We start from the raw sequence: 26,098 nt of genomic DNA, 5'->3' as shown, positions 1-26,098 counted from the left end.
AACAAGGATAGATTTTCTTAGGGCAATGCAAGTATGCAATTGAGGTTCTAAGGAGATCCAGGATGGAGGATTGTGGGCCTATGTCTGCACATATGATCACCAACTTAAAGAAGTTGGTGCTTCTGATGCTGAGTGGGTGGATCCCACATTGTCTAAGCAATTGATAGGTTCTTTAATGTATCTAGTCAACACTAGGCTGGATATATGTTTTGTTATGAAAACACTCAGCGAGTTCATGGTGGAATCAAGTTGGGTTCATTGGGTGGTAGTGAAGCATGTGCTTAGGTACTTGATAGGTACAGTGGAGTATGGATTGAGGTATCTTAAAGTTGGTGGAGTCCAGTTGCAGGCATACATAGATTCTAATTGGACAAGGAGTGCAGTGGACAAGAAATCTATTGTTGGATGCTGTTAAGCTTGGAATTAATTATGATCTTGTGGTATAGCAAGAAGCAGCACTCGATGACGCTTAGCTCAGTAGAGGCAAAGCACATGGTAGCGACTCTAGCTAGTTGTGAGGCCATATGGCTTCGCAAGATGCTCTCATGGTTACTTGGTCTTGAGATGGGGCCCACAATAATTCATTGTGATAATCAATGTTGCATTAATCTCTTTGAAAATATTGTATTTCATGATAGGTCCAAGCATATAGAAATCAAGTATCACTTCATCAGACACAGGGTCTAGAGAGGTGTTGTGAGAGTGTAGAACATATTCATAGGGGAGCAAGTAGCAAAAATTCTTACCAAGCCTCTAATGAAGGGGAAGTTTGTGTTTTAAAAGGACAAGGTGGAGGTGGTGGAAAATCGCTTTTTTGTTAGTAGGGAGTGTTGATTTCTATACCACTAGAAGGTCTTCAACATAGGCTTGGTGTCTTAGCAAGTGGAAGAGATGTCCTCTTTAGGAGATTGTTCATGAGGAGCAACTAATATTATTTCCTTCCTATGTTTTACTTAGAAAAAGTACATTGATTAATTTAAGTGATTAATGTAGACTTGGGCTAATGTTTTATCTAAGGATAAATAATTAAATTATTTAAGTGACTTAGGGATTTAGCCTTGGAAAATTATAAAGAAACCTAAGGAGAGGATGAAGACATAGACCCATGGTATTGCACCCTTTGGAAAAGTATAAGTACAACGCTGAGTGATGCATTAAGGGGTTGAGAAACTGAGAGAGATTTTTTCAAGAGCAGTTCGGCTTGACTAAAGAGAGGCAGGAATTTTGCTAAGTGGAAGTCCAAAGGAGCCAAGTGGAGGAGAGAGAGAGGGTCAAGTACAGCCAGAAAGAAGGCTGAGTCATTTGTTGAAGACAAACCGATTTAGTAGCCAGCTCAGTCCACGCATGTTAGGTCGTATAGGCTTAGGAGGTCAAGTTGTGGGGTAGAAAAGGGTTTTGTATAGCATTGAGACAGGGCTGTACAGCAGGGTCAAGAGGTTGAATTTATTTCAGATAGGGGTCGAATTTCTGAGGCATTTCAAAGGCTGATTTTTTCCTACAGCAGGCTGATCAATTTCCTACAGCAAACAGAGTTATAGGTTTTGCTACATCTGATAAATTTCTTTGTAAAATTCTCTAAAGATCTCACCCTAATTTTCATGATTAATATAAAAGTGGAGGAGGATTGTTCTAGGTCATTTATCTGTTGTTTTATGTCTGCTCTCTCTTGTTATTTCCATTACAAATTAATTTTCAGAAGTTAAAATACCACGGCATTTATTTTACAACAGTTTTAAAAAAATTATTTGGGTAAAATATTTTTGTGGGTTTTGGTAAATTGTTGAGATAAAATATATCTGATTTGGCATTAAAGAATTAACATGGACAATCTTCTAATCAGTTTGGAAAAAAGTAACTTGGGTACCCAAGGATACTTTCAACATCACATGTAATTCCCGAGCCATATGTCTTAACATCCAACTCAATAGGAGATGATACCTTATACAAAATATAGCATCTTAATGCAAATTCTTTCACAAGGAGCTAAGACAGGTCTAACATGGAAGTATTCCCACTGCCACCTAGGCAATCACTTCCCTATCTTTAATGAAGGACTGATCTTACACAAGGCATATTTCCCTAATAGCTTCAAGGACTCCATAGGTAATATTGGTAATGCTTGACTAGAATACATATGATGATCACCAAGGTGAAACAAAGCAAAAGGCATAAATTCCAATCATCATGATTTATTATCGAATTCAATGCATGATGCCTACTTACATGTCAAATGCATTAAACATAGTACTTTGTATGAAACAATGATTAATGTACCTCATGCGTGTTAGGTCACCATCATCAAATGGGCAAGCGGAGCATGATATATGAGGCATCTGTGCGCTACTGTCTATGGAGAATGCTGAAAATCGTCACGAAGACCACTATCTACAATGTGGATCGTTGAAGAAAAATCTCTAGTTACCCCTAGAAGTGAGGGGGTAACAATGTGGATGGCATATTATGGGTAGAACTAGGCTGTAACGAAAAGAAAAATGCTTCAAGACAGGAAAAGAAACATCCACTGACAGAAAAGTAAGAGAAGGCAACTGGAACATCAAAGGTGACATGTGGACACTTGGAGCACTGAATCACGATTTGTACGGAGAATCGATGGAGAATTTCCCATTTGTATTGTATGTTTAATAAATATATAAATGACAATGAGAATTTATGTGGGATTGCAAACTTTAGATGGGGATTCTAGAAGTCAAAACATAGGGAAAATGATGGGGAATAAGACAGGAAAAAGGAAAGAGAGTGTTAATAGAGAATCCTAAGAGATAGAGAAGATGGCAGGGTAGAAAGTGGCAAAGATAAGATAAGATAATTTTATTAATGTCCAAGAAATGACCACAAAGTTAGGTCAAGGGTGGCGAGGTAGAAAGTGGTGAAGATAAGATAATTTTATTAATGTCCAAGAAATGACCACAAAGTTAGGTCAATGATAGCGCGGTAGAAAGTGACGAAGATAAGATAATTTTATTAATGTCTAAGAAATGACCACAAAGTTAGGTCAATGGAACTAAGTACATCCAGTACAGGTACAAAGAGGAACTAAGTACATCCAGTACAGGTACAAAGTGGGAGTGCAAAAGCATCTCCTGGACCAGTACTAAAAGAAGAAAAATATCAAAATCTAGGAGCAAGCTAGAAACTAGATGATAAATGTCTAGCTAAAAGAGAGTATGAGATATAAGGCATCTGTACAATAAAACTGCTAGAAACTGAAACTCTCGGTGTTCAAGTGTAGTTCAGAGTCTCATAATGGAGAGTTTGGATTCACAAAAATGTACAGTTTTGTATTCATCAGGATTGATTTTTGTGAAATCTCTGTTGCCTTATTTGTTGTGAATCGGATAGTCTAGTTGACTTGTCTTTGCTTGGAATCCCATGACGGCAGCAGCTATGTGCGGTGCATTTCCCATGGAAACTTTGTATGAAGAAGAAGCCTTAGGCTGCATCAATAGTTTTTGGATTGCAGGATAACGTTAGTTAACAAGGATTTCATCTTTGAATTATAAACACCCAAAGCATGCCAAACCAAACACAGCCAAAAGAACAACCATTACATGTTTAGAATGGATGTTGTAAATAATCTGTCATACCATTATAATCTGAAAATTTCACTGTAAACGTTTCCTGAGTATACACAAATCATTAGACCAGAATATTGTAATCCATTAGAGGTTACAAGAGGCATATATTACCAAAAGAAAGACCTTATCAGACAATAAGGAAAAATGTAAAGCTCTAAGATTCATATCACAAATTGAGGGATACATACAAGAACATTCAAGAAAAATGACTGCTTGTCTGTGTAAAAGCACAAATAATTAAATCATAGATGGCTGGAAGGTTGACAGATTTGACACCTCAAAAAATCACACTCCCATGACAATATTCTTGGTTAAAGAAATTAGAGTTGGCATTTGTCAAATATAAAGAGATGTAATATGCATTCAGGCTTTTTCATAAAGTCATTTGCTTGACTTAAATGCTCGTACAGGAACTGTTCTTAAAAGCAGTCATGCTTTAGGCATATGCTGGATACTGCAGATGGTCTTCCCTGCGTATTATATACTTTAGCTCAATAGTCAAACTCAGTTTGATTATCTGAGATGGAGAGAGGGGAACTCACCAACATCATAATCTATCTCTCAAGAGAAGTTTTTCTTGGCTGGTACCAACTCCCACACTATTATGCAGTAAGCAAATATACCGTGGACCTTCAAACAGAATGCATTTCTTTTGCACAGGAATATCTGATGATCACATCTAGCATTTGAGACACTGCAGGTCATATTTAAAACTCAGATCCCTTCATTAAATGCATGCACTTGCGGACCTTTGCACATGCAAACAATGCATACAAAATCTCCCAGGCAAATCTTGTTTGGCCTTTTTACACAAGAAAGAATATTAATGATGCAATATTGCCTGTGAAACATTTCTTGTGATACGCTCATGTTGTGACTCCTGCAGAGAATTCAAATATTAAAAGATAACGATAAGAACCATAGATTCACACATAATCCATTCCTCCACATCTCCATCTTTGAGTAAACAAATCTACATTACCTTCAACTCTGGTAGATCAAACTTTAAGCCTGTTATTGTTTCATATAGGAAAATATAGCTACACACCAAAACCAGCAAAAACAAAGGTTAGCTCAATGAAATTTTAAGGTGATACCAAAACCTTCAACTATCAAGAAGCACAAACTCTGTTAAGATTTTATGTAATTTGTTCTGAACCAGAGAAGCCCTCGCACGACAGGTTTAACAAGTGCAGACATGTTTAAGAGATGTGATGCAGCATGTAACATACCGCCAAGCAAGCTCGGAAACAAGTTCACGTGGAGCATCTGGTAAAACCTGCACAATTGCTACTTGCATCAATCATTCACTCCCAAAAAATCCCTTTGAAAAGATTCAAAAATGTGTTTAGCATAGGATATGAATCTTTTCGTTTGTCATTGCCTATCTATATTCCTTCACATTCAATTGGTGTTGAATAAAAAAAATAGAAAAAATTAAGAAAGAGCTTGAAGGTTATATCTATATTAAAATATTTACTAACCTCATCTTTATAAGGGTCACAATTGTCACGGAACCACAGACGCAAGAACTCCTGCCAGTAATTAAAATAGAAAATAGAAATAAGAAATGGACAGATAATCTCATAGGTAATGGCAGTTTTATTGGCGATCTCCTTTGAAAACTTCTGCAAATTAATCAAACACAAACCATCTAACAGTACAAAACTATATGTAGAACACAGAAGGCATAGTGACATGGGAGTTCCATTAATAATAGTTAGCTGGAAAACTTTTCTAGATAGCTAATCTCATAAGTGAATGGTAGTTTTACTAATCTCCTTTAAAAATTAGAGGACATTTATGCAGAAATAATCAAATAGAAACCATCTAACAAGACAAAATTATATGTGGAACATAGAAGACATAAAGATATGGGAGTTCCATTGTTACAACACTATAGAAGCTTGTACCCTGCAAGAAACACTTAGTGCTCACATTGGTGTTATAGTAGAAGCCCATTAAAGGCATCCCTTAGTGCTCATGCTAGTGTTACAGCAACACTAATACTCATGCTAGTGTTAAAACAAACTCAATGCTCATTTTGTTATAACCACAAGCCTATGAGGACCAAATTTGAATTAATCAAGGGCAATGCAGACCAATGTTGCAGTTATCGTTATCGGGATAATATTGGCAAAGGAAAAAATCGGAAAATGGTAAAAATCGGGATAATATTGCCCGATTTTTACACGTATTTTTTTCGCGATTCGATCGAATTTTATCACTGGGCCGGTGGACAGCGGATTTATAACACAAAAAAAAAAAAAAAAAAAAAAAAAAAAAACGAATTTTTTTAATTGATTTGGACAGACAGCAGCAGCAGCGTGGATTGGGAGTGACCTAGGAGAAAAACCCTGGTCGATTGGGAGTTGGGGAGGAGAAAAACGACTCAAAAACACTGGTGGATTGAGAGTTGAGGAGAAGAGGATCAATTTTCTCTGGCAAACCGGTATGGGCACCAAATATGTGTGTTTTGTTTTGGTTTTTTTTGTTTTGGTTGGGTTTGGATAACCCATTGTTTATCAAATATTTTTGAGTTGATTTAATGGTGTTTTTGGTTGTTAAATTGTCAAAAATTCAATGTGTTTTGTCATGTTACTCATGTATGTAATTTTTTTTTATTTTTGTAACTTGCAATCCTTATTTGCCATAGGTTCACCGTTCAACTTCAAAGTTCAAAGTTCAAACTTCATCTTACAAATTTAAAACTCAAGAGTCAAGAATTCAACAAAGTTACAAATATGCCAAGGAAATTGGACCCTCTGTGGGAATTTGGTGAACCTGATGGAGAGTTTGATAGAATAAACTTGAGTTGCAAGTTTTGTGGGTATCATATGTCAGAGGGGGTTTATAGATTGAAGTATCACGTTGCACAAATCCCTGGATTTGATGTAGGGCCTTGCACAAATACAAATCCGGAAATCATCCGAAGAGCCATGAGATCATTGGAAGAATTAGAGCACGAGAGAGAGGCCAAAGCAGAAATGAAGAAACAACTAGCAAAGAGGGTGTTAGGCTCAGGTGAACAAAGAAGTGGCACTGGTTCTACTTCAGCATCAATATCTACAACCAACCTGGTAGCTACCTCATCATTTTTTGTTCCTAGAACCACGCCTGGTTCACAACCATCTATCACTTCAATGCTTAAAAAAATTGAGAAAGAACCAGCTGACAAGTTGTTGGTCAAATTTCTTCTTTGGAGTGATATTCCTTTCAGCGTTGCAAGGAATAATCCATTTTCCCAGCCTGTTGTTGATGCTATTGCAACTATTGGCCCAGGGTACAAAATCCCTTCTAATGATGACTTTAGAGGCCGGATTTTTCAAAATGAAAAGGTTGACTGCACCAAAAGATTGGAGGATTTTAGGGCATCATGGGCACAAACAAGATGCATTGTGATGTCAGATGGTTGGACTGACCAAAAAGGGAGAACCCTTATAAACTTCTTGGTTAGTAGTTCCAAGGGGACAATGTTTATGAAATCTATTGATGCATCTTCACATATCAAAGATGCAAAAACTTTATGTGATTTGCTGGATGTGTTTATTTTGGAGGTGGATGCAGAACATGTTGTCCAAGTCATAACGAACAATGCTGCAAATTATGTTGTTGGCAAGATGCTTACGGAGAGGCATCCTACTTTATTTTGGACACCTTGTGCTGCACATTGTATTGATTTGATGTTGGAGGACATAGGAAAAATTTCCTTTGTCAAAGATATTGTTGACTCATCAAAAAACATTACAAAATTTATATATAATCATACATCTATGCTTAGCTTGATGAGAAAATTCACCAACAACAAGGAGTTGGTGCGCCCCACCATTACACGATTTGCTGCCAGTTTCATCTCTCTTCAATCCCTCTTGAATTCTATGTGGGATGTGAAGAGAACGTTTCTTTCAGAGGAGTGGCGTGCTTTGACAATGAACCGCAAACTAGAGGGAGAGGCCATATGCAGATTAGTTTCATACCAGGAAGACTTCTGGGCGGAGTGCAGGGGGTGTGCACCGTTATTGAACCTTTGGTAAAGGTTCTTCGATTGGTTGATGGTGAGAAGCCCACAATGGGCTATTTGTATGAGGCCATGGACAGGGCCAAAGAATCCATTCGGGCCTACTATGATGATAAGGGAAATGAGGGGTTTCAGAAACAACTACCCCTATGGGAAGTGATTGATGAACGATGGAACAACACACTCCATCGTCCAATTCATGCTGCAGGGATCTACCTGAACCTACATTTTCTTACCCATGTGGGTTCGTATTTGATGCTGAGATCATGGATGGACTCTTAACCTGTGTTCATAGGATGGTGTGATCTTCAACAAAACGTACAGAAATCTCCAAAGAAATGGAGACATACAAGATGGCAGGTGGCACATTTGGCTTTGAGATGGTTGTGACTGATAAGACGACTAAAATGCCAGGTATTTTTTAGTTTGTTTCAAATTTCATTGTCTCTTCAAGTTCATAACTTCATACTTTGCTTCAACTTTCAAATTTCATTTTTTTCTTATGTTTATTTAAAATTTTATTTGTAATTTTGTTGTAGATGCATGGTGGAGAATGTATGGTGGCAGGGTACCCCATCTGCAAAAGCTTGCCATTTGATCTTCAACCAAACATGTAGCTCCTCAAGATGAGAGCACAACTGGAGTGTATTTGAAAAATTACACAACAATAAGCGCAACAGGTTAAACTTAAAACTTAAAATATTGCAAATTTCCAATTAATTTTTGGAATTCATTAAACAATATTTTTTTTATAATTATTATTTCATGATATTTGTACAGGTTGGAGTCCCAGCAACTTAAAATATTGCAAATTTCCAATTAATTTTTGGAATTCATTAAACAATATTTTTCTTTAATTATTATTTCATGATATTTGTACAGGTTGGAGTCCCAACGATTTAATGACATGGTCTACGTCTACTACAATCTTCGATTGTGGGTGAGGCAACTTGAGAGAAGACCTGATATGGAGGCCATCTCATTGGATGGGATTGACACCATTGCTGCATGGAGGGTTGAGGCCGAGAGGCCTCTCATGGAGTCTGCCAATGATTGGTTAGAGCAGGAGGTAGTGGAAGGCGTAGATGCGGAGGAGGAGGAGGAGCAACAAGAGGAGGAGGTGACACCACCTACCCGGGCTACCCCTGCCACCAGTAGAGGACGTGGTCTACCTCCTATAGCTCCTACTCCTAGTTCTTCAGCTTCTAGAGCACAGCAGAGTCCATTTCCAACTCCACCGGCATCTACATCTAGAGAGAAAGGGAAATCTATTGCATTTTCTCGCAAGAGGGGTAGAGGAAATCAGTAGTATTAGTTATTTGGTTCATTTCATTGTATATGACATTATGACTCATAATATGAGATACATTATTATATTTTTTGTTGATATTTTGAGGCCGAGTTGGGACTCACAAGTCAAGACTTACTATTCAGGACATGATTCACTGTTATGTGTGATGTAGCACGAGAAATGATATTACACATCTTATATATTAGTTATTTTATCATATTTATGTGTCAATGTATTTATTTTATGTTGTAGATGCTTTAGATATTAAAAAAAAATGAATATTTTTGTATTTTACGATTTTTTCCCTATTATTTCCCCATTTTTACGATTTTTTCCTATTTTTTCCCGATTTTTTCCCTTGTTGATATTATCCCGATAACGATAACTGCAACATTGGTAGAGATGTTAGGTTTGAGGAGAGCTTGGCATCTAGGAAGTGTCATGAGTTGCCACCAATAATTACAAAGGATGAGAAGCAGGAGGCCTCAAAGGTAGAACAGCATGCAAAGGCTTCTAGTTCAAGGAGTCATCCATCAAGTGGAGAGGAATCATTAGCTCCTTTCAGTTTTGTCAGGAGACCCAGGTAGTTTGACGAGACAATAAAGGATGCTCAAGAGCATGTCAAGGTGCTCCTAAGAGCACATTCAAGGAGAGCAAGCCTCCGAAGAAGTTTTTGAGCCACATGGCGTCGCTGAGTAGAATCACTAAAGAGGCAACAGACCACAAGGTTTGGAGTAAGGCCATGATGAAGGATGATCCAAATGAACATTGTGCTAGTATTAGAGGCACAACTAGTTCCAAAAGGATCTCCAGGAAGTACCTCTTCACTAAGAGGGAGGGTTGATGTTAGTAGCTTAGGCAAGTACTTTTATGCATGCCTTGTTGGAAAAACTAACAAAGGCAGCTTCTTCTACTCATTCATTTCCTTTACAAGACACTTGTGATATTATTGTTCTTTTTCTTGATTAAGATTATGTTTTCCATCATCAAATAAATGACAAAACATGAAGATCACAATCATAAACAGAGAGACACTAGAAATAGGCTCAAGACAGGGCAAAACCCCTCCAGGGGGAAAACCCATGAGAACTTCTTCTAATAAAATCAGATTCAAAGGAGACTTTCAAAAACAAGACTCTAAGCTTCTTCCAAGACCAACCAGCTAGATAGTCTCAAATATCTTCAAGTGCACCAACATGGGAAATCCCCACAAGAGAGTTCTCTGAGATTTCCTCCTTCACATCCCTTGAAGACCTTATGTGCACCTTCGCTCCTTTCCTAAACTGCAAACCTAGAACAAAGATATGTGCGTTCTCTTGTCTGCGAAAGGAGTGCGAGGTCATAACTTTATAAACCTTTTTCATGTGGCTTTTCAAGATCACCAAGGCTAACATAGACTAGCCGGCCGACCAAATCAATTTGAAGCTTCTAGACATATAAATGACTTCAATAATAATTTATTTCTTTGGTACATGTGCCCATAAGGGTCTTTTGCAATGTAATGGTGACCTTTGACTTATGACAAACCTATAAGCATACAATGGATGCTTTTGACCTATTGACCAATGACCCAAGCATGAAACCCATGCTGCATAAATGATTTCCTTTTTATTTTTCTTTCTTCTTTTGATCAATACATAGAGATTACATCATTACATAAGTCAAATGTTTTTTTTTTTTTTTAATCTAGGATAATCGGTAACTGGTGAGAGTTATCCATTACATAAGTCAAATGTTAATTATGAAGACTGAAACTAGTTACATTCTCCAACACTCCCTCTTAACTAGGGAGGTACTCATAATTGACCAACCGGTACAAGGATAGTACTCCCTTTGAAAAGTTCTCATAGAAGAGTCAGATTGATAAGCCATCTTGTAAGCATCAATATTATGATCAACCAACATTGTCTCTGAGGCCTAACTAGACATTATGCTAGGAGGCTTTACATGTGATAGTGCACTACTTCACATACCCCATCTGAATGTTCATAAGGTATGTCCTTTAAGACTACTCTTATCTTGGATTCTTGGCCCTGAATCCTCAAAAGATATCGTTCCTCTTCGCCCACTCTTGTCTTGGAAACCTATCATATCCAATGTTTTTAAAACCGGAACTGGTGACCAGACCAGTCCACCTAATGAACCGGTTTATCGACCGGAACCGGTCAAACTGGCACTGGTTAGGTCTAAACGAACCGGTTTTAGAAAAATACATTAAATAATTAATTTTTAATGAAACAAAACTATTTTTAAGATTTAAAACCATGATTCCAAGCCAATAGAGACAAAATATGCAAAGTTTGCTCATTTATATACCATGTAAAGGTGAATATATCAAAATGGCACCGAGTGCAGTACATATCATCGACAAAATAGTAAAATACATAAGCAATGAGGCTTTAAATGGCCTATAAAGTCAAAAAACAATGTTGCAAGCTATGAGGCCATTGGCCTACTACAAGTCTACAATGTACACATGATCAATCATCAAGTTCATCACCACTACTAGACACAGAATCATCATCAGGAGCTACATAGACATCATCTGGTTCAGAGTCTGAGGATGCCTCGGCCTGATCTGCGACTTGTGATGTGGCACATTGCTATTGATCCGTCTTATGTGTGTTGTTGTGTGAGTTGAATCTTTCAGTCATTCTTATGTGTCTTGTTGCGTGAGTTGAATCTTTCAGTCATTAAAATGTTTGCGACATGTCACTTTCATTTACCACTTATCATGATAAGCCCTTTTCCTTGTTGCAATTTACTTGATATTGAAGTTTTACTTTCTTGTGAGGTTGAGATTTTTTGAAAGTTTAAGTAGCTTGCAAAATGCAACATTTGCAAATTCTTTTCCTTTTGCTCCCTATCATAAGGATTGGAGTTTTCAATCTTTCATTTACATGTGATCTAATGCACATTATTGAAAGTTCCAAACTTGTTTCTTTTGCTTTGTGGCTCTTATGGTCTTATTGCACCTTTATTGATACCCAAAGGTACATCATTGTGCAACATGTTGTGGTAACTTTGAACTTCAAAACTTGCAAACTTTGTGCCATAGGTTGATACAAAAAATCAAAAGATAGAGGCAATTGATCAAATGACACAGGCTTAAAAGGTTCAAAGTCTAGGAGATTTTCACCTTGTCATAAGTATTAAAAAGTTAAAAGCTTCAATGATGCATGCCATATTACAACGATGGAAGGTTGCCAAAAATTAGTGAATGAAAAGTGTCGCAATGAGAGTAACTTTCGAGGAGGTGTGTCAAAGCTTGAAAACTTCAACAAAAGACTTGAGGTGAAGATAAAAGAGGGACTAGCAGATGGAAAATTAAGGCTTAGCAACACTCCACAAATTTCACAAGTCATAAGCTCACTGCCAAAAAGGCTTTAAACAACACAAGCTAAAGATCTAATGTGAAACAAGGAGCTTGTAGGTAAAATGTAGTTGTTTCAAGATGTACGTGGACTTTAAGTGGCAATGGACGCTGATTCCAACTCAAGCTTGTTTCATTTGAGTCACAACCTCTACTAGCTACACATCTTGAAAGTTTGATGTTAGTTGAACCAACCTAGCTCATTCACATAAACATTAGGATGAAACCGGCCCGTTTGACTACCAGCCGGCCGGTTCTGTCCTAAACCGGTCGGTTAGGACCGGTTAGGGCCAAAAATCCGCCACATCACCTTCCTGACCGAGTTTTTTAGCCGGTTCCAACTGGTGGCCTCGCTGACCGGTCGGTTTGACCGGTTACCGGTTAGGAAGGCCGGTTTTAAAAACACTGGTCATATCCTCAAAGAGTGTTGGTCCGCGAGACTACTTCCTATCTTGGATACCAAATCCTCATGAAGTATTGGTCCCTTTCCTTTCTTGGATGATCAATCCTTCAAGGAAACCATAGATGCTTATCCAATCCTCTAGACACCATTCTTTCCTTATCGCCTTCACTAAGACTTATGGTTGTTAGTCCTGGTCTAGTGCTTGACACATAAGGATAAGAACTATCCACCATCACTCACTCTTAAACAGGGAGGATATCCTGATCCTATGCAAGGACACTCCTTTTTACTCCCTATCGAGTCTAGAGGAGATTCCATACTTCTTTAGAGAAGTCATAATTGCAAGTTTTTCTTACTTGTCTTTTATTTAGCTATCAATTCCTCAAAGTTCGCATGGCTCCCTCTTTCCTCCCCATCTCATTATACAGGTCACAGAGCCATCTTCTCATGACAGGTTCCAAGTCAGTGATCGCTTTTCATCTTGTCTACATTCATGAAGGCATTTTGTTGAGCCTTTATAGACTTCAAGTTGATCATAGTTTTCTCAAAAGTGATCTTTCTTCTTGCAGTACGAACTTTGACCTTCAAGTTATCTTCTTGCAATGCTACCTATCAATCCAAGATGATCGCCTCTTGGTTTCATAGTTGTAAGGAACCAGATGTTGAATTTCCCTCAACATTCTATTTACACAGTTGAACTTTGCCTTGACTGACATCCTGTATTCCTGGAACATCCTCCCAAGTAGCAAAAACAACATGTTAACCAGATAACCAAACACAAAAACACAAAACTTTACCTCATGATGACTTTCTCATTATCAACATTCTCAACACCCATCTCCACATAAGTCTTCCTTCATATATTAGAGTGCCCATGGATCCAAATTGATTACCAAGTTACCATTCTTCTCCTGGAGATTATCTCAGATGTTGATCACTGATATATACCTATTCGAGAAGAAAATTCATAATACTCTTAACCATTCCTTAGAAAGTTAATTTCATTTACTTTAGGCATCTTTTCATCAAATGAAAGATTCATCATGCATGTGACCAACCTTTCTTTTAGGATCATATGGATCTTACCCAAAGGTTACTTAAAACATGCATTTCTAATCTTTCACACAAATATCTAGCTATATGCATTTCACAATGATTTAGCAGCTTGACCAACTGCATTCCTTCATCCTTTCAACAAATTATTTCCATACAATATGGAATATATACTAGTCCTTTTCCCAAATGATGGTTCTTATAGGATCCTGAAGATCCACTTCAGCAAAATAACCATCTCTAATATAATGTTAGACAATGCATGGATGAATCACTATGAAACATGGTCCTAGACATCTCATTCTTAAAAGACTAGATGATTCAAGTAGACTTTAAATATGCTACTATCACATGTTTTTGTTTATGATGACATACTCACAATGATGTATACTTACTCCTTCTATGACCTTGATAGCATTGGTCTTCTCAGGGTCCTTCTAGTTCCCTCCTTTCATCATGCTTATCATTACCAAGCATAAGGACTGCCTTGCTTATCCATCCTTCTCATTTTGCTTTCTTAATTATGTACCTGCAACATTTCATGACAAGTACAACCAAGCAAAATACAAGTACAAGAGCATGATGACAATTTAGTCAACCTAGGGTTTCCATAGTCTCCTTAGAGGATACATTCCTAGGGTTCTTAGACACAAACCCTAAATACCTTGACTTTTTCATTGAAAGGTCAACTCTAGGGTTTTTGATGTCACTTCCTAGATGTCCAATTCCTTCCTCACTATGGTTTAGTATGTCCTAGATGCTTCTTACAAACCCTAGATGACAAAGCTAGGGTTTCTATGAGGGAAAAAATCAGATTTGGGTTAGGGCTTCTTGCTAGGGTTTTCTATCCCATCTAGGGTTTCTAATCCCTAGATATCAAAACTTTTGAAAATCTTCAAATCCTAGACCTTAGCTTTACAAAGCATGCTACAAAACCCCAAATTGGACCCTTTATAATTATTACAATCTTGACAAATCATACACACCTCTTTACCATAGAGTTTGCTATATGGACAACCCATCACAAACTTCATATCTAACGTATTAGCTACGGGCCTGGCTTACTCTCTAGCGTTACTCCTTGAGTGCAGGCACACAAATTTTTCTCAGCAGCTTAGTCAAACGACGACTTCATCAATTGGCAAGCATGTTTATGCATGCGTTGTTCTGCTCCACCAAACCTTATGTCACACGCACACTCTTAACATGAGTCACTATGTCTGGCACCATAGCCAGACCCGCCGTCAGATCCATAACCATATATCTTCACACGACTTTTACGCAATACTTTTGACAACGATTTTGTGCTACAACAACATTTTTGGAACACTAAGCCGCTCAATTTCATTACAACGTGCAATGTACTATAAGGGCCTATCCAGGGCAAATCTCACCATGTCCACTAGAACCTGTACTACCAAGCAAACAAACACAAATATTGTAGTAGGTATTGTCATTCTGATCTTCCCAGCATCGACAGTGCCCCTAAGAACGTGACCTTGGCATTTTGTATTGCCCTTAAACACCATTTTATAATAATTGTCCAAACGAGACCCCGTGGAGATCGATCCTGGGAGGTCGAATGAATCTCTACAATAACAACAGCTTAAGTCATTATATTGAATTTATAGCTTAGAGCATCACAAGTCTTCATTGACTAATTCAGGCACTGGTAGTGAGTAATTCCATTGTAAGGCGATGGCGTGACACAATCCTCAAGCCTCTGCAGTGTACAATAATCTAGCATTGCTATAGTCATCAAGCCAGTATGATTGCCCACAGTCTCATATGTGATGTTGACGAGCCATAGGGTGTGATTAACCAATCTAACGCCATTCTTTTAAACAATTCTCAAATGTTAATATATAACAAGCCAAGAGAAATTCCAACACCATCTTCAGATAAGAGACGAGCCACGGATCTGCGAGAGGTTTTAATTGAGCAAGAAGTTCTGATCATATGCTATAGGGGTATGCGGTCCAAACAACGAATCGTGTCATAATTCACAAAAACAATCCTCTGTAATTCTATAGGAGCTTTTCCATAGTGAGGATGATGCAAAACTATGCGAGTAATACTACAAACGCAATGTTACAGCCCAAGGATGATTTATAACAATATATTGTATTGCAGTCATGAGAAACCGAATGCGACTCAATCAATCAGGTCATTGAGCCATAATATGAAATAATACAAAAGTGACCTTCAGCCTCCTCCTTGAAACTAGGCTCTGATACCATGTTGGAAAAACTAACAAAGGCAACTTCTTCTGCTTATTCATTTCCATTACGAGACATTTACCTGTGATATTATTGTTATTCTTCTTGATTAAGATTATGTTTTCCATCATCAAATAAATGCCAAAACATGAAGATCACAATCATAAACAGAGAGACACCAGAAATAGGCTCAAGCCAGGGAAAAACCCCTCCAAGAGGAAAACCCACGAGAACTTCTTATAAAATCATATTCAAATGAGACTTCCAAAAACAAGACTCTAAGCTTCTTCCAAGACCAACCAACTAGATAATCTCATATATCTTCAAGTGCACCAACATGGGGAATCCCCACAAGAGAGTTCTCTAAGACATCCTCCTTCACATCCCTTGAAGACCTTACTTGCACCTTCGCTCCTTTCCTAAACTGCAAACCCAAAACATAGATATGTGAGCTCTTTTGTCTGCCAAAGGAGTTCGAGGTCATGCCTTTATATACCTTTTTCATGTGGCTTTTCAAGCTCACCAAGGCCGACATAAACTAGCTGGCTGATTAAATCAATTTGAAGCTTCTAGACAAATAAATGACTTCACTAATAATTTATTTATTTGGTACATGTGCCCATAAGGGTCTTTGGCAATGTAATGGTGACCTTTGACTTAGCACAAACCTATAAGCATGCAATGGATGATTTTCACCTATTGACCAATGACCCAAGCATGAAACCCATGCCTTATAAATGATTCTATTTTTATTTTTATTTCTTCTTTTGATTAATACATAAAGATTACATCATTACATAAGTCAAATGTCAATTATGAAGACCGAAACTAGTTACATTCTCCAACAAGCCTAAGTGTCTAGGCCTGTGAAAGTTGGTTACTTAACCATGAACCTTAGCAATTTCTTTAATAATTAAAGTGATCGACTTTTATGAGATAAAATAAGTTAATGTAATGAAATGTAAAGGTTATTTGCATTAGTGAATTAGATGAATCCCAGCTGAGTTGATGTTAATATAGCTCACACAAGTGCTTTTGCATAGGCTAGGTGTCAAGATGCAAAATATGTCAAATTGCCTTTTTAGGTGCTTGCTCACGAGTAAGTGATTTTTATAATCTCTTTCCTAAGTTTAACTTAGGAAAAATACATTAATTAATTTATTGATTAATGTTAACTATTGAGCTAAGTTTCTAAGGAAAAATAATTTAATTATTTAAGTGATCTAGATCTGATCTCAACCATTGATCTCAAGTGATACTTAGGACCTAATCCTGGTCATCTATCACATAGGAGATCTAGGGTTTGAGATCTAGCTCAATGAGAAATCATAAAACAAGCCTAAGGGAGAGGTGAAGACACATTATTCTTGGGAAAGTGATTTTCTCAAGTAAGTGAGATAGGACTCAAGAGGTGAAAATTGTGTAGTTATAGGAATTTTGGAGAGGGTCAAGAATTGTTTGTGGAGGAGGTCGTGTTAATTGTCCAATGTTCTATGCTTAGCACAATCACTTATTCCCATTCTTCTTCAATTAGCAATCACTTTCCAAATAAATTCAATCTTCCAATGACAGTAAACAATTGTAGAAAGAACAATAATTCGAGTGCAATAGAAGATAGCCAAGAAAATGAAACAAGAAAGACACAATATTTGGTCAAAGACCAGGTTAAAACCCCACAGGGGAGAGACGCTTTCAAAATTCTTCTTCTATTAGATTGTCATCAAATGTTCAACAGAGAGATACAATGTTCCAATTCATCAACAATGAGTCAAAGGTCAACAACTTTAACTATTCAATTCAACTAACCGATATCCAATGAGAGATGGGCCCAAATTTCAAATTTGATCCAAAGTCATAGTCTGCAATTTTTGTCAAAGTCAATAGTAGCAAACGATGTCCTAACGAATCCAAAAGTCAATAGTCAACAACCCTCCAAATCAGCACAGTCAACATTCAAATAACAAAGCCTTCTAAGCTCAGTCAAACCCAATCAAAACAACCTCAAAAAAATTGGTCAAAGCAGAGAAAAAGCCTGCAATCAAACTTCAGAATTTATGCAGTCAACTTCAGTCAAAGCCTGCAGTCAACCTTGGTCAAACTACTAAAAAAATTCGGTCCAAATCCTAGTCAACTAAGCGCAGGTCAATCCAAGTCAAATGAACCATTTTCCTTACTGGTCAACATTGGTCAAAGCAGCCCTAAACAAAAAGTCAACACAGCAAAACAAAATTTCCTTCCCTTCACATGTGTGAGCTTGGACCTCCAATTGTAGACCTATACAAACCAATCAAGAGAAGAGAGAGAAGATATGTTGTGTGATGACGATGTTCCAAAGTGATGTGACATATGCTCTATTTATATGAGCCTTAGGGGATCAAATTACCTTGCCCAAGACGACTTGTACTTTTGTGCACATGTGGGTTTCACCTTAAAAATTATATTCTCCTTGACCAAATTAAATTCTTCCAAGGGCTAGGAGGGGTCTTTCTTGATGAAGAAGGTTGTCCAATGAAAGAAATTTCTCCCTGAGCTGCCAAATTAACACTCCCTCTCAGCTAGGGAGAAATTTACGACTAGATCATGAATCTCATCTCAAAAATCTCGTCATCATCATAATTGAACCAAGTCATATCTCATCTTTGCTCATTTGCTAAACACTCTTGAATCTAAAGAAGAAGAATCAACATATGGGAGCTCCAACTACACCCTATATCTAAGGACAATAGGAAGGATACCACTTACCGTGAGAGGTAAGGATCACAGTCTATCCTATTGTTCGTTGATCTTCCCAACTTGACCCTCAAGAGTCAATGGTAGAACACCTGCATCCCATCACTTGAGCAGGATACCACTTACCATAAATGGTAAGGATCACAGTCTATCTCAAGTCTCCTCACCCATTGGCCAGATGGGCGGCAATCCCAACAAGCCCAACTTATGTGTAGGATGCATACTGGAGTATACTCTGTCAAGTCCCATACTTGATGGTAGGGGGAGATACCCACTTGTCATAAGTGACAAGGATCACACACACACCCTATAGTTATAATAGGCAGGATACTACTTAGTAACTTACCATGGAAGGCAAGGATCACAGTCTATCCTATTGTATGACAATAGGCAAGATACAACTTACCATGGAAGGTAAGGATCACAGCCTATCTTATTGTCCAGAGTTCCCTCAACCCCAAGAGCTCTCTGGCTCAATTCCTCTACATGTGAACTCAAACAGGGGGAAGAGCATAGCTCAATGTCCTCGATCAGCCGTGACCCTTACCTGGGAGGGTCACATCCATCAGTCCAAGCTGCTCTCTGAAGACCAAGAACTTCCCTTTCGGCAAAGCCTTGGTAAGAATGTTTGTTATCTGCTCATCAATCTAAATGTGGAGCCTCACGGCTCCTCTCTGCACCATGTCCCAGATGTAGAAATATATGATCTCAATATGCTTGGACTTGTTGTGAAACACAAGATTCTCTGTCAATTGGATCCCACTCTTGTTGTTGCAATATATCACTATCGTATCCAAAACCTGCTCAAACAACTCTCCAAAGAGGTTCCTCAACCAAACTACCTCGCAGTTATCCATGCTAGCACCAATATACTTTGCGTCAGCCGTTCTTAAAGCAACGAAGTTTTGCTTACTGCTCATCCAAGATATCATGGCAGAACCCAAACTAAAGCAGCACCTTGATGTGCTCTTCCTATCAATAACACTTTCGGCCAAATCAGCATCAAAAGTACTTTAGGTTGTTGTTTCATCTTGGGATCTAGAGTTGTTTCTTGGTTCAACGCAAAACAGAGGTTGGTTGCACTTAGTTCTGTGGATGTTGAGTACATGGTAGCTAGCTTGGCATTATGCGAGGACATTTGGCTTAGGAAATTACTCATGGGGTTGTCTAATCAGAAGATGGAGCCAACTGTGATACATTATGATAATCAGAGTTGCATCAAGCTCTTGAAAAATCCAATGTTTCATGATAAGTCGAAGCACATAGAGATCGGGTATCACTTCATCCAGGACTATGTGTAGAAGGAAACAATGAATCTACAGTATGTACCTACAGATGAGTAGGTGGCAGACATCTTCACAAAGGCCTTGACGAAAGGCAAACTTGTCTTCTTCAGAGATAAGTCAAGGGTGATGCAGAACACTTTCCTCACTAAGAGGGAGTGTTAAATTTCGGTAGCTTGAACAAGTGATCCTGCATAGGCTTAGTGTCGAGCATGCAAAAGATGTCCGACAAAATTTCCTAACAATGTGACTTTCTAATTTCCATAAGCACATTAATTAATTAATTCTAAAGAACCTCAAATCGTGAATTACAAGGATGATTTCGTTAATTACGAAGCTGACTTCATGAATCATGAGGCAAAGGAAAACTTATAAATGTAATTGCTTGAGGAGATCTTAGCACGTATTCCAAAGGTAGCACACACTTTAAGGAAGTTAGCACGCAAGCCTAGGACCAATGAGTGAGGAAAGAAGAGGAAAAAGGCCACACACAGATCTAGGCAACCAAGCATGCAAACCAAGACAAGTCACATGTGTGAGGGATGCAGAGGGATCTATGGACTGATATCGAAGAGTATAGAACAGCACACAAATCGAGCCATTTTCAGCACACAGATCGAGGTAGTAAATTTGGCATGCACATCTAGGCATTGTGATGCAGGAGCATCAAGCTCTCCTAGTCAAAATGAGGAATCCAAAGCGAAGAAAGAGGAGAACGTGGACCATCGAGAAAAAAGGGACAAATTCTGTTATAAGAGGAGCTAGTTTGATGGAAACGATAAGTCTCTAGAAGACTTCATTAAATGTAATCTGCCATGTGTACATTGTTAGTGGGTTGTTAGAGGAGACCAAGGAGAGGATTGATCGGATCCTTCATAGCGATCCGATCCAATATCCCTATAACGATGAACCAGATGTGTTCTATATATATGTAATGAGAGAGATATAGAGATGGACAGAGTGATAGAGATAGAATTTGTGAAAACAGAGTGTTGAAATGTAGTCAAGGGAGAACTCATTCTAAGGCTGCGATGCCTTAGTTCTGTAATCTTATACATATAATGAATAAGTTGTGTATTTGTGGATTCCATGTGTCTGTGTTGTGCCTTTGGGTTATCTGTATCAGTGTTGCAGGAATCGCCCCCCCCCCCCCGGATCCGAGGCCGGAATCGCGTCCCGTACGGAAGCGTTCCGGAACCTCTCCCCGAAGCGCGATTCCAATTTTCTGAAGCGCGATTCCGTTTTAAAAAAACGATTCCTGGAATTATGGAAGCGGCTGCCCGGATCCGCGCTTCGGGCCTCCGGAAGCGCAACGCTTCAGGCCCGGAAGCGCACGCTTCACGAGGCCCGGAAGCGCGCTTCCACTAACCTCCGCGCGGGCAGCATTTAACTTGGTTTTTTTTTTTTATTTTTTTAAAAAGTTCACTTAAGTTAGCATGAGGGGGTGGGTTAGGGTGAGGTTAGGGTTAGTTTAGGGTGAGTTTAGAAAAGAATAAAGCCCCCATTCTCTTCTCATTTTCTCACTTTGAGTTTATGAGAGTTGGAGAAGAGAAGAGAGGAGAGGAGAAGAGAAGAGAGGAAAGGAGAGGAGAAGAGAGGAGAGCTTGGAGGAGTGAAGAAGGAGGAGCTAGGAGAAGGAGGAGGAGCTTGGAGCAAGAGCTTGCAGGACTTCATCTACAAGAGCTAAAGAGGTAAGTTCAAACCCCAAACTCCCTTGTTTTTTTGAAAAAAAAATTGTATTTTTCTCCTCCCTCTCCTACTCTTTCCCATTGTTTCTACTTGCTCCTTTATTTACAGGTTGTCCACCACCTATATCCATATTCCAAGATGGTGTTCTTTTGGCTTCTATGTATCATTCCACTCTTGGTTTTAATGATGGCAAGGGTGAGGAATAGAGGGGAAGAGGAAGGGGATGAACTTGGTGACCCAATGTATGATGAGGAGGAAGGGTTTGAAGAGGAAGGGGATGAACTTGAAGGGGACACTGAAGCACAAGATGGGAAAGGTACAACAACACCCTTGTGGAACTATGTGACCAAACTTGATGGGGGAAAGGGTGGTGGATCTTACAAATGGATGTGCCCTCATGATTGTCATGGAGGAAAACCATATTGTGGTTCATATACCCGTCTGAGGAGGCATCTTTGTGGGGTGCTGGACAGTGATGAAAAAAAGGGTTCTGTGGGGGTACAAATTTGCCCAAAAATTTCAGCTGAACAAAGAACAAAATACATCCAAATAGAGATGGCTGCACAACAAAAAAACAAGAAACAAAAAACTCATTCTGAATCAAGTGCAACCTCTAAATTTGGTAGTTGCCCATCTCCTCATGGTACTTTTGCAACCTCTGGAGGTAGAAAAACAATAGGGGATTTCCTTAATGTTGCTGGGAGGGATGATGTGGATGGAAAGATAGTCCGTTTTCTTTGTGCTTGCGGTGTACCATTCAATGTGCTTCGCTCTCCCTATTGGCATGAAATGGTAAAGGCCATCAATGAAGCCCCAAAAGGATACAAGGCCCCCAACTATGAGAAAGCTAGAACAGTGTTATTAGAAAGAGAAAAAGCTAAGGTTCAAAGAGCTTTGACACGTTTTACACATGAGTGGGTGGATTCTGGGGTATCCATTGTATCAGATGGGTGGACAAATATTAGAAACCAACATTTGATAAATGTTCTTGGTGTTTCTTCTAGTGGTGCAGTATTTATTGCATCTCATGACTCCTCCTCCATCAGTGCAACTGCACAAAACATTGCAGATCTCCTATTGAAATCAATCAAAGATGTTGGTCCGAATAATGTGGTTCAAGTGATCACAGATAATGCAGCAAATTGTAAGTTAGCAGGAAAAATTATTGAGCGTACTCATCCACACATCTTTTGGTCTGGGTGCCTGGTTCACACATTGAACCTTTTGATGCATGATATTGTGAAACACAAAGATTGTGGGTGGATTGCTGAGGTTTACAGGAAAGGGAAGCAGCTCATTAAATTCATCACAGGGCATACAAGGGTAAACTACTTCTATGGCACTTACTCCAAGTTGCAATTGCTTAAAATTGCAAAGACAAGATTTGCTAGTTATTACCTCACCTTTAGGCGGCTAGTGAGGGTGAGACAAGCTTTAACTAATCTGGTGTGTGCTGAAACATGGGATGAAATTAACACTGACACAGATGGTGCTAATGAAGTCAAGGACACTGTTCTTGACAGTTACTTTTGGTCACAGGTTAAATATGTTTTGCAATTCACCAAACCAATTTATTACATGATCAAGTTTGCAGATTCAGATCGACCAGTAATTGGGGAGGTGTATGAGAAAATGGATAGCATGTTGGGGCAGATTAAAGACATTGTTGAGCCTAGAGATACCACCTTGTACAATTATATTCGTGAAGAGGTGGAAAACCGATGGGATATGCTAAATGTTCCATTGCATGCATTAGCATATGTTTTGACACCTAAATACTATCATCCATCATGGCTTTCAAAACCAGCACCTGGGGGGGGAAGCAGGAAAAAACCACACCAAGATAAAGAGGTTCACGAAAAATATATGGCTGCATTGAGTAGATTAATCCCTGATAATGAGGAGGCTACATTGGTACGAAGACAGGTGAGCAACTATACGAGCAACACTGGTCCATTTGGGAGCATGCATGCAATTCAAGATCGAGAGCATTTTTCTGCTCTTGAGTGGTGGAACATGCATGGAGGGCCTACTCCACTTCTACAGAGTTTGGCATTGCGGGTGCTATCACAGGTGGTAAACACTTCTTCTGCAGAGAGGTGTTGGAGCTCTTATTCTTTCATCCACAGTGTTAAAAGGAACAGGTTGAATTTAGACCGGGCAGAGAGCTTGGTTTATGTTCATTACAACTTGCGATTGTTGTCCCATTACTGTGAAGATGCAAAGTCTAATAAAGACTTGTTGACTTGGGACAAGAATCCAGAGGAGCCCAATTTGGAGGATGGAGTGTTGCGACTAGAGCAATTAGAGGATTCTCTTATCCAGGTATGTCCATTGTGGTATGAATTTTCCAATTTTCCCTTATAAAGCATTTCTCTAATTCATGTTTTTAATTTTTTTGTTAACTAGTGTTTTTTTTTTGCATGAATTTTTTGAGCGATTCTAGGATGATGACACGGGTGTTGATATGCCATTGCCACCACCCCCATCTGGTCCCTTGGTTTCTAGGTTCCATGGTTCAACACCAACGGCAGGGGGTTCTTCTTCATCAGTTCCAGTGCCACGACTTACACAGGGACCATCTTCTTCATTGCCACCACGTGGAGGCCCGCCATCACGTTCTATTCGTGGTGGAAGGAGGAGAGATTAGTAGATATATTCACAATCTACTTCTTTTTGTCATAGATTACTCATTAGACTTGTAGACTTGTGAATTTGAATTTTGAACCTTTTTGGCTTGGCGGTGACCAAGTGACATATTTTGTAAACATTATTATTTGAATTTTGGACATGACAAATGTTGACAGTTGCTCACTTGCTAGATAAATCATAATATGCTCTATGTTTTATGTTTTATAATATGCTTAAATGTTTTATGTTTTATAATATGCTTAAAAATTTGATGTATGTTTGTAATAGCTAGAATATAGATGATTGTTGTACATACTAGTAACTACAATGGAATCATGGATGCCATATCTATCTTGATTTATGCAAAAATATGCATGTTTTCATGTCTTCTACAATTAATTTGGTATTTGGGATGTTTGTTTTGAGTATAAATGCAAAAAAATATAAAAATATATATATATATAGCAGACGCTTCCGCGGACGCTTCGCTTCCTAGATTTTTGGAAAATGACGCTTCCGCGCTCTGCGCTTCCGCTTCGCGCTTCCGCTTCGCTCCCGCTTCGTGCAACATTGATCTGTATATTTACTCGTTGAATGACTTAAATTCCATTGGTAGGAAATGTTAATCGACCATCGATCACTTAAGGATCGATGGCAATCCATTTGTAAACGAGTTAACTGTGTGTCGTGTGTCTAAAGCGGAGTACGGTAGAAATTGTGGCTTTAACGCAGAAATCCATCAATCGAAAGATATTAAGTGCAAGAGGAGGCTGGAGAAACGATACACAAGATCCGTTAGATCTGTGAGATCAACGATCCTGATCATATCGCATCGGCGAAGGCCTTAGGGTGTTATCAGACCCGACCATCATCGCAAAGCGATCGGCGATAAAGCGATGGATCCTGGACCGTCGGATCGGAAGCCAGATCGACAGCCCAAATGCGATCGGCGATTGCATATCGGAGAGGCAAAGGACGAGCGATAATGGAATAGCAAGGGTCGATACGCCGATATCGATCATGCGCTGATTGGTGATCGAAGGTGTTAGTAGTCGGAGGTCAGCATCGGATCAGAGTGTTGAGGAAAGCGGAAGAGCGGGCCCAATAATCCTTATAGATGCGGGTGTATGTTTTCGAAGTCCGACATATATGTTCGAAGCAGGATTTACCTGGTTTTCCTATGTATTTCGTAATATGTTTTGCTCAAAGGGTTAAGGCTTGAACACCAATATGTTATGCTTCTGATAGTAATAAAAGCCCCAATAAAAGGTTCCAGTCCAATGTAAGTCCCCGGTTTAAAGGCTTAAAGCCTAAAGAAACGCTTCCGATAGGCTTAGTGGGCCATAACCCACAGGCCTCAAGATCGATATTTTTTTTAAGGGAAAGGGATTTTGGTTAACCCCCAAGACCTCTACCCATCACATTGTTAGCACATAGATTGAGGCAACAAAGTGTTGTTTGGCATGCAAATCTAGACAGATCTGTCTAGCTCAAATTTCTAGGTGCTTGAACAAGTTTTGTTGATGCAATAAAGCTTTTGATTTTGCTCTGCAAGCTAAAATAAAACTAAACATGTATGCTGGTTTTCCTAAGTTGGGTTTCCAGGTTAAAAACCTGTGTCAAAATTTTAATGCACTTCATTTATGTTTCTGTTGTGTAGATCTATTAGAAGCTCAATAGTATTTTATATATGAATTCAAATTTGGGTTTTCTACTAAAATTAAACTCCGAGTATAAAAATTTATTGGCACATTAAATCATTTTGTTGGGTTTTGAAAAACTAACGTCAAAAAATTATAAAATTGTTGGAAA

At 38.7% G+C, this 26,098-nt stretch overlaps 1 protein-coding gene across 3 annotated transcripts in view; it reads right to left on the bottom strand.

The window, feature by feature from the left end:
- Positions 1-3,726: 3,726 nt before the first annotated feature.
- PUR7 (purin 7) overlaps positions 3,727-26,098 on the bottom strand; it is a 234,922-nt gene continuing 212,550 nt past the window's right edge. For all 3 annotated transcript variants that reach the window (XM_089392427.1, XM_089392426.1, XM_089392425.1), the window contains 4 exons: positions 5,081-5,131; positions 4,829-4,875; positions 4,579-4,636; positions 3,727-4,476 (listed from right to left, as the gene is read on the bottom strand). In XM_089392427.1, the coding sequence (XP_089248553.1) occupies positions 4,420-4,476; positions 4,579-4,636; positions 4,829-4,875; positions 5,081-5,131 (213 nt within the window). In that variant the 3' untranslated portion in view covers positions 3,727-4,419. The remainder of the gene's footprint in view (positions 4,477-4,578; positions 4,637-4,828; positions 4,876-5,080; positions 5,132-26,098) is intronic.

Source organism: Pinus tabuliformis, chromosome 1_1 (genome assembly GCF_031772625.1).
Source record: "Pinus tabuliformis cultivar Carrire ecotype Pingquan chromosome 1_1, CPIR1, whole genome shotgun sequence".
In the NCBI taxonomy this organism is placed as follows: domain Eukaryota; kingdom Viridiplantae; phylum Streptophyta; class Pinopsida; order Pinales; family Pinaceae; genus Pinus; species Pinus tabuliformis.
The sequence above is the reverse complement of the archived record's forward strand: the minus strand, read 5'-3'. Positions and strand labels throughout refer to the sequence as shown.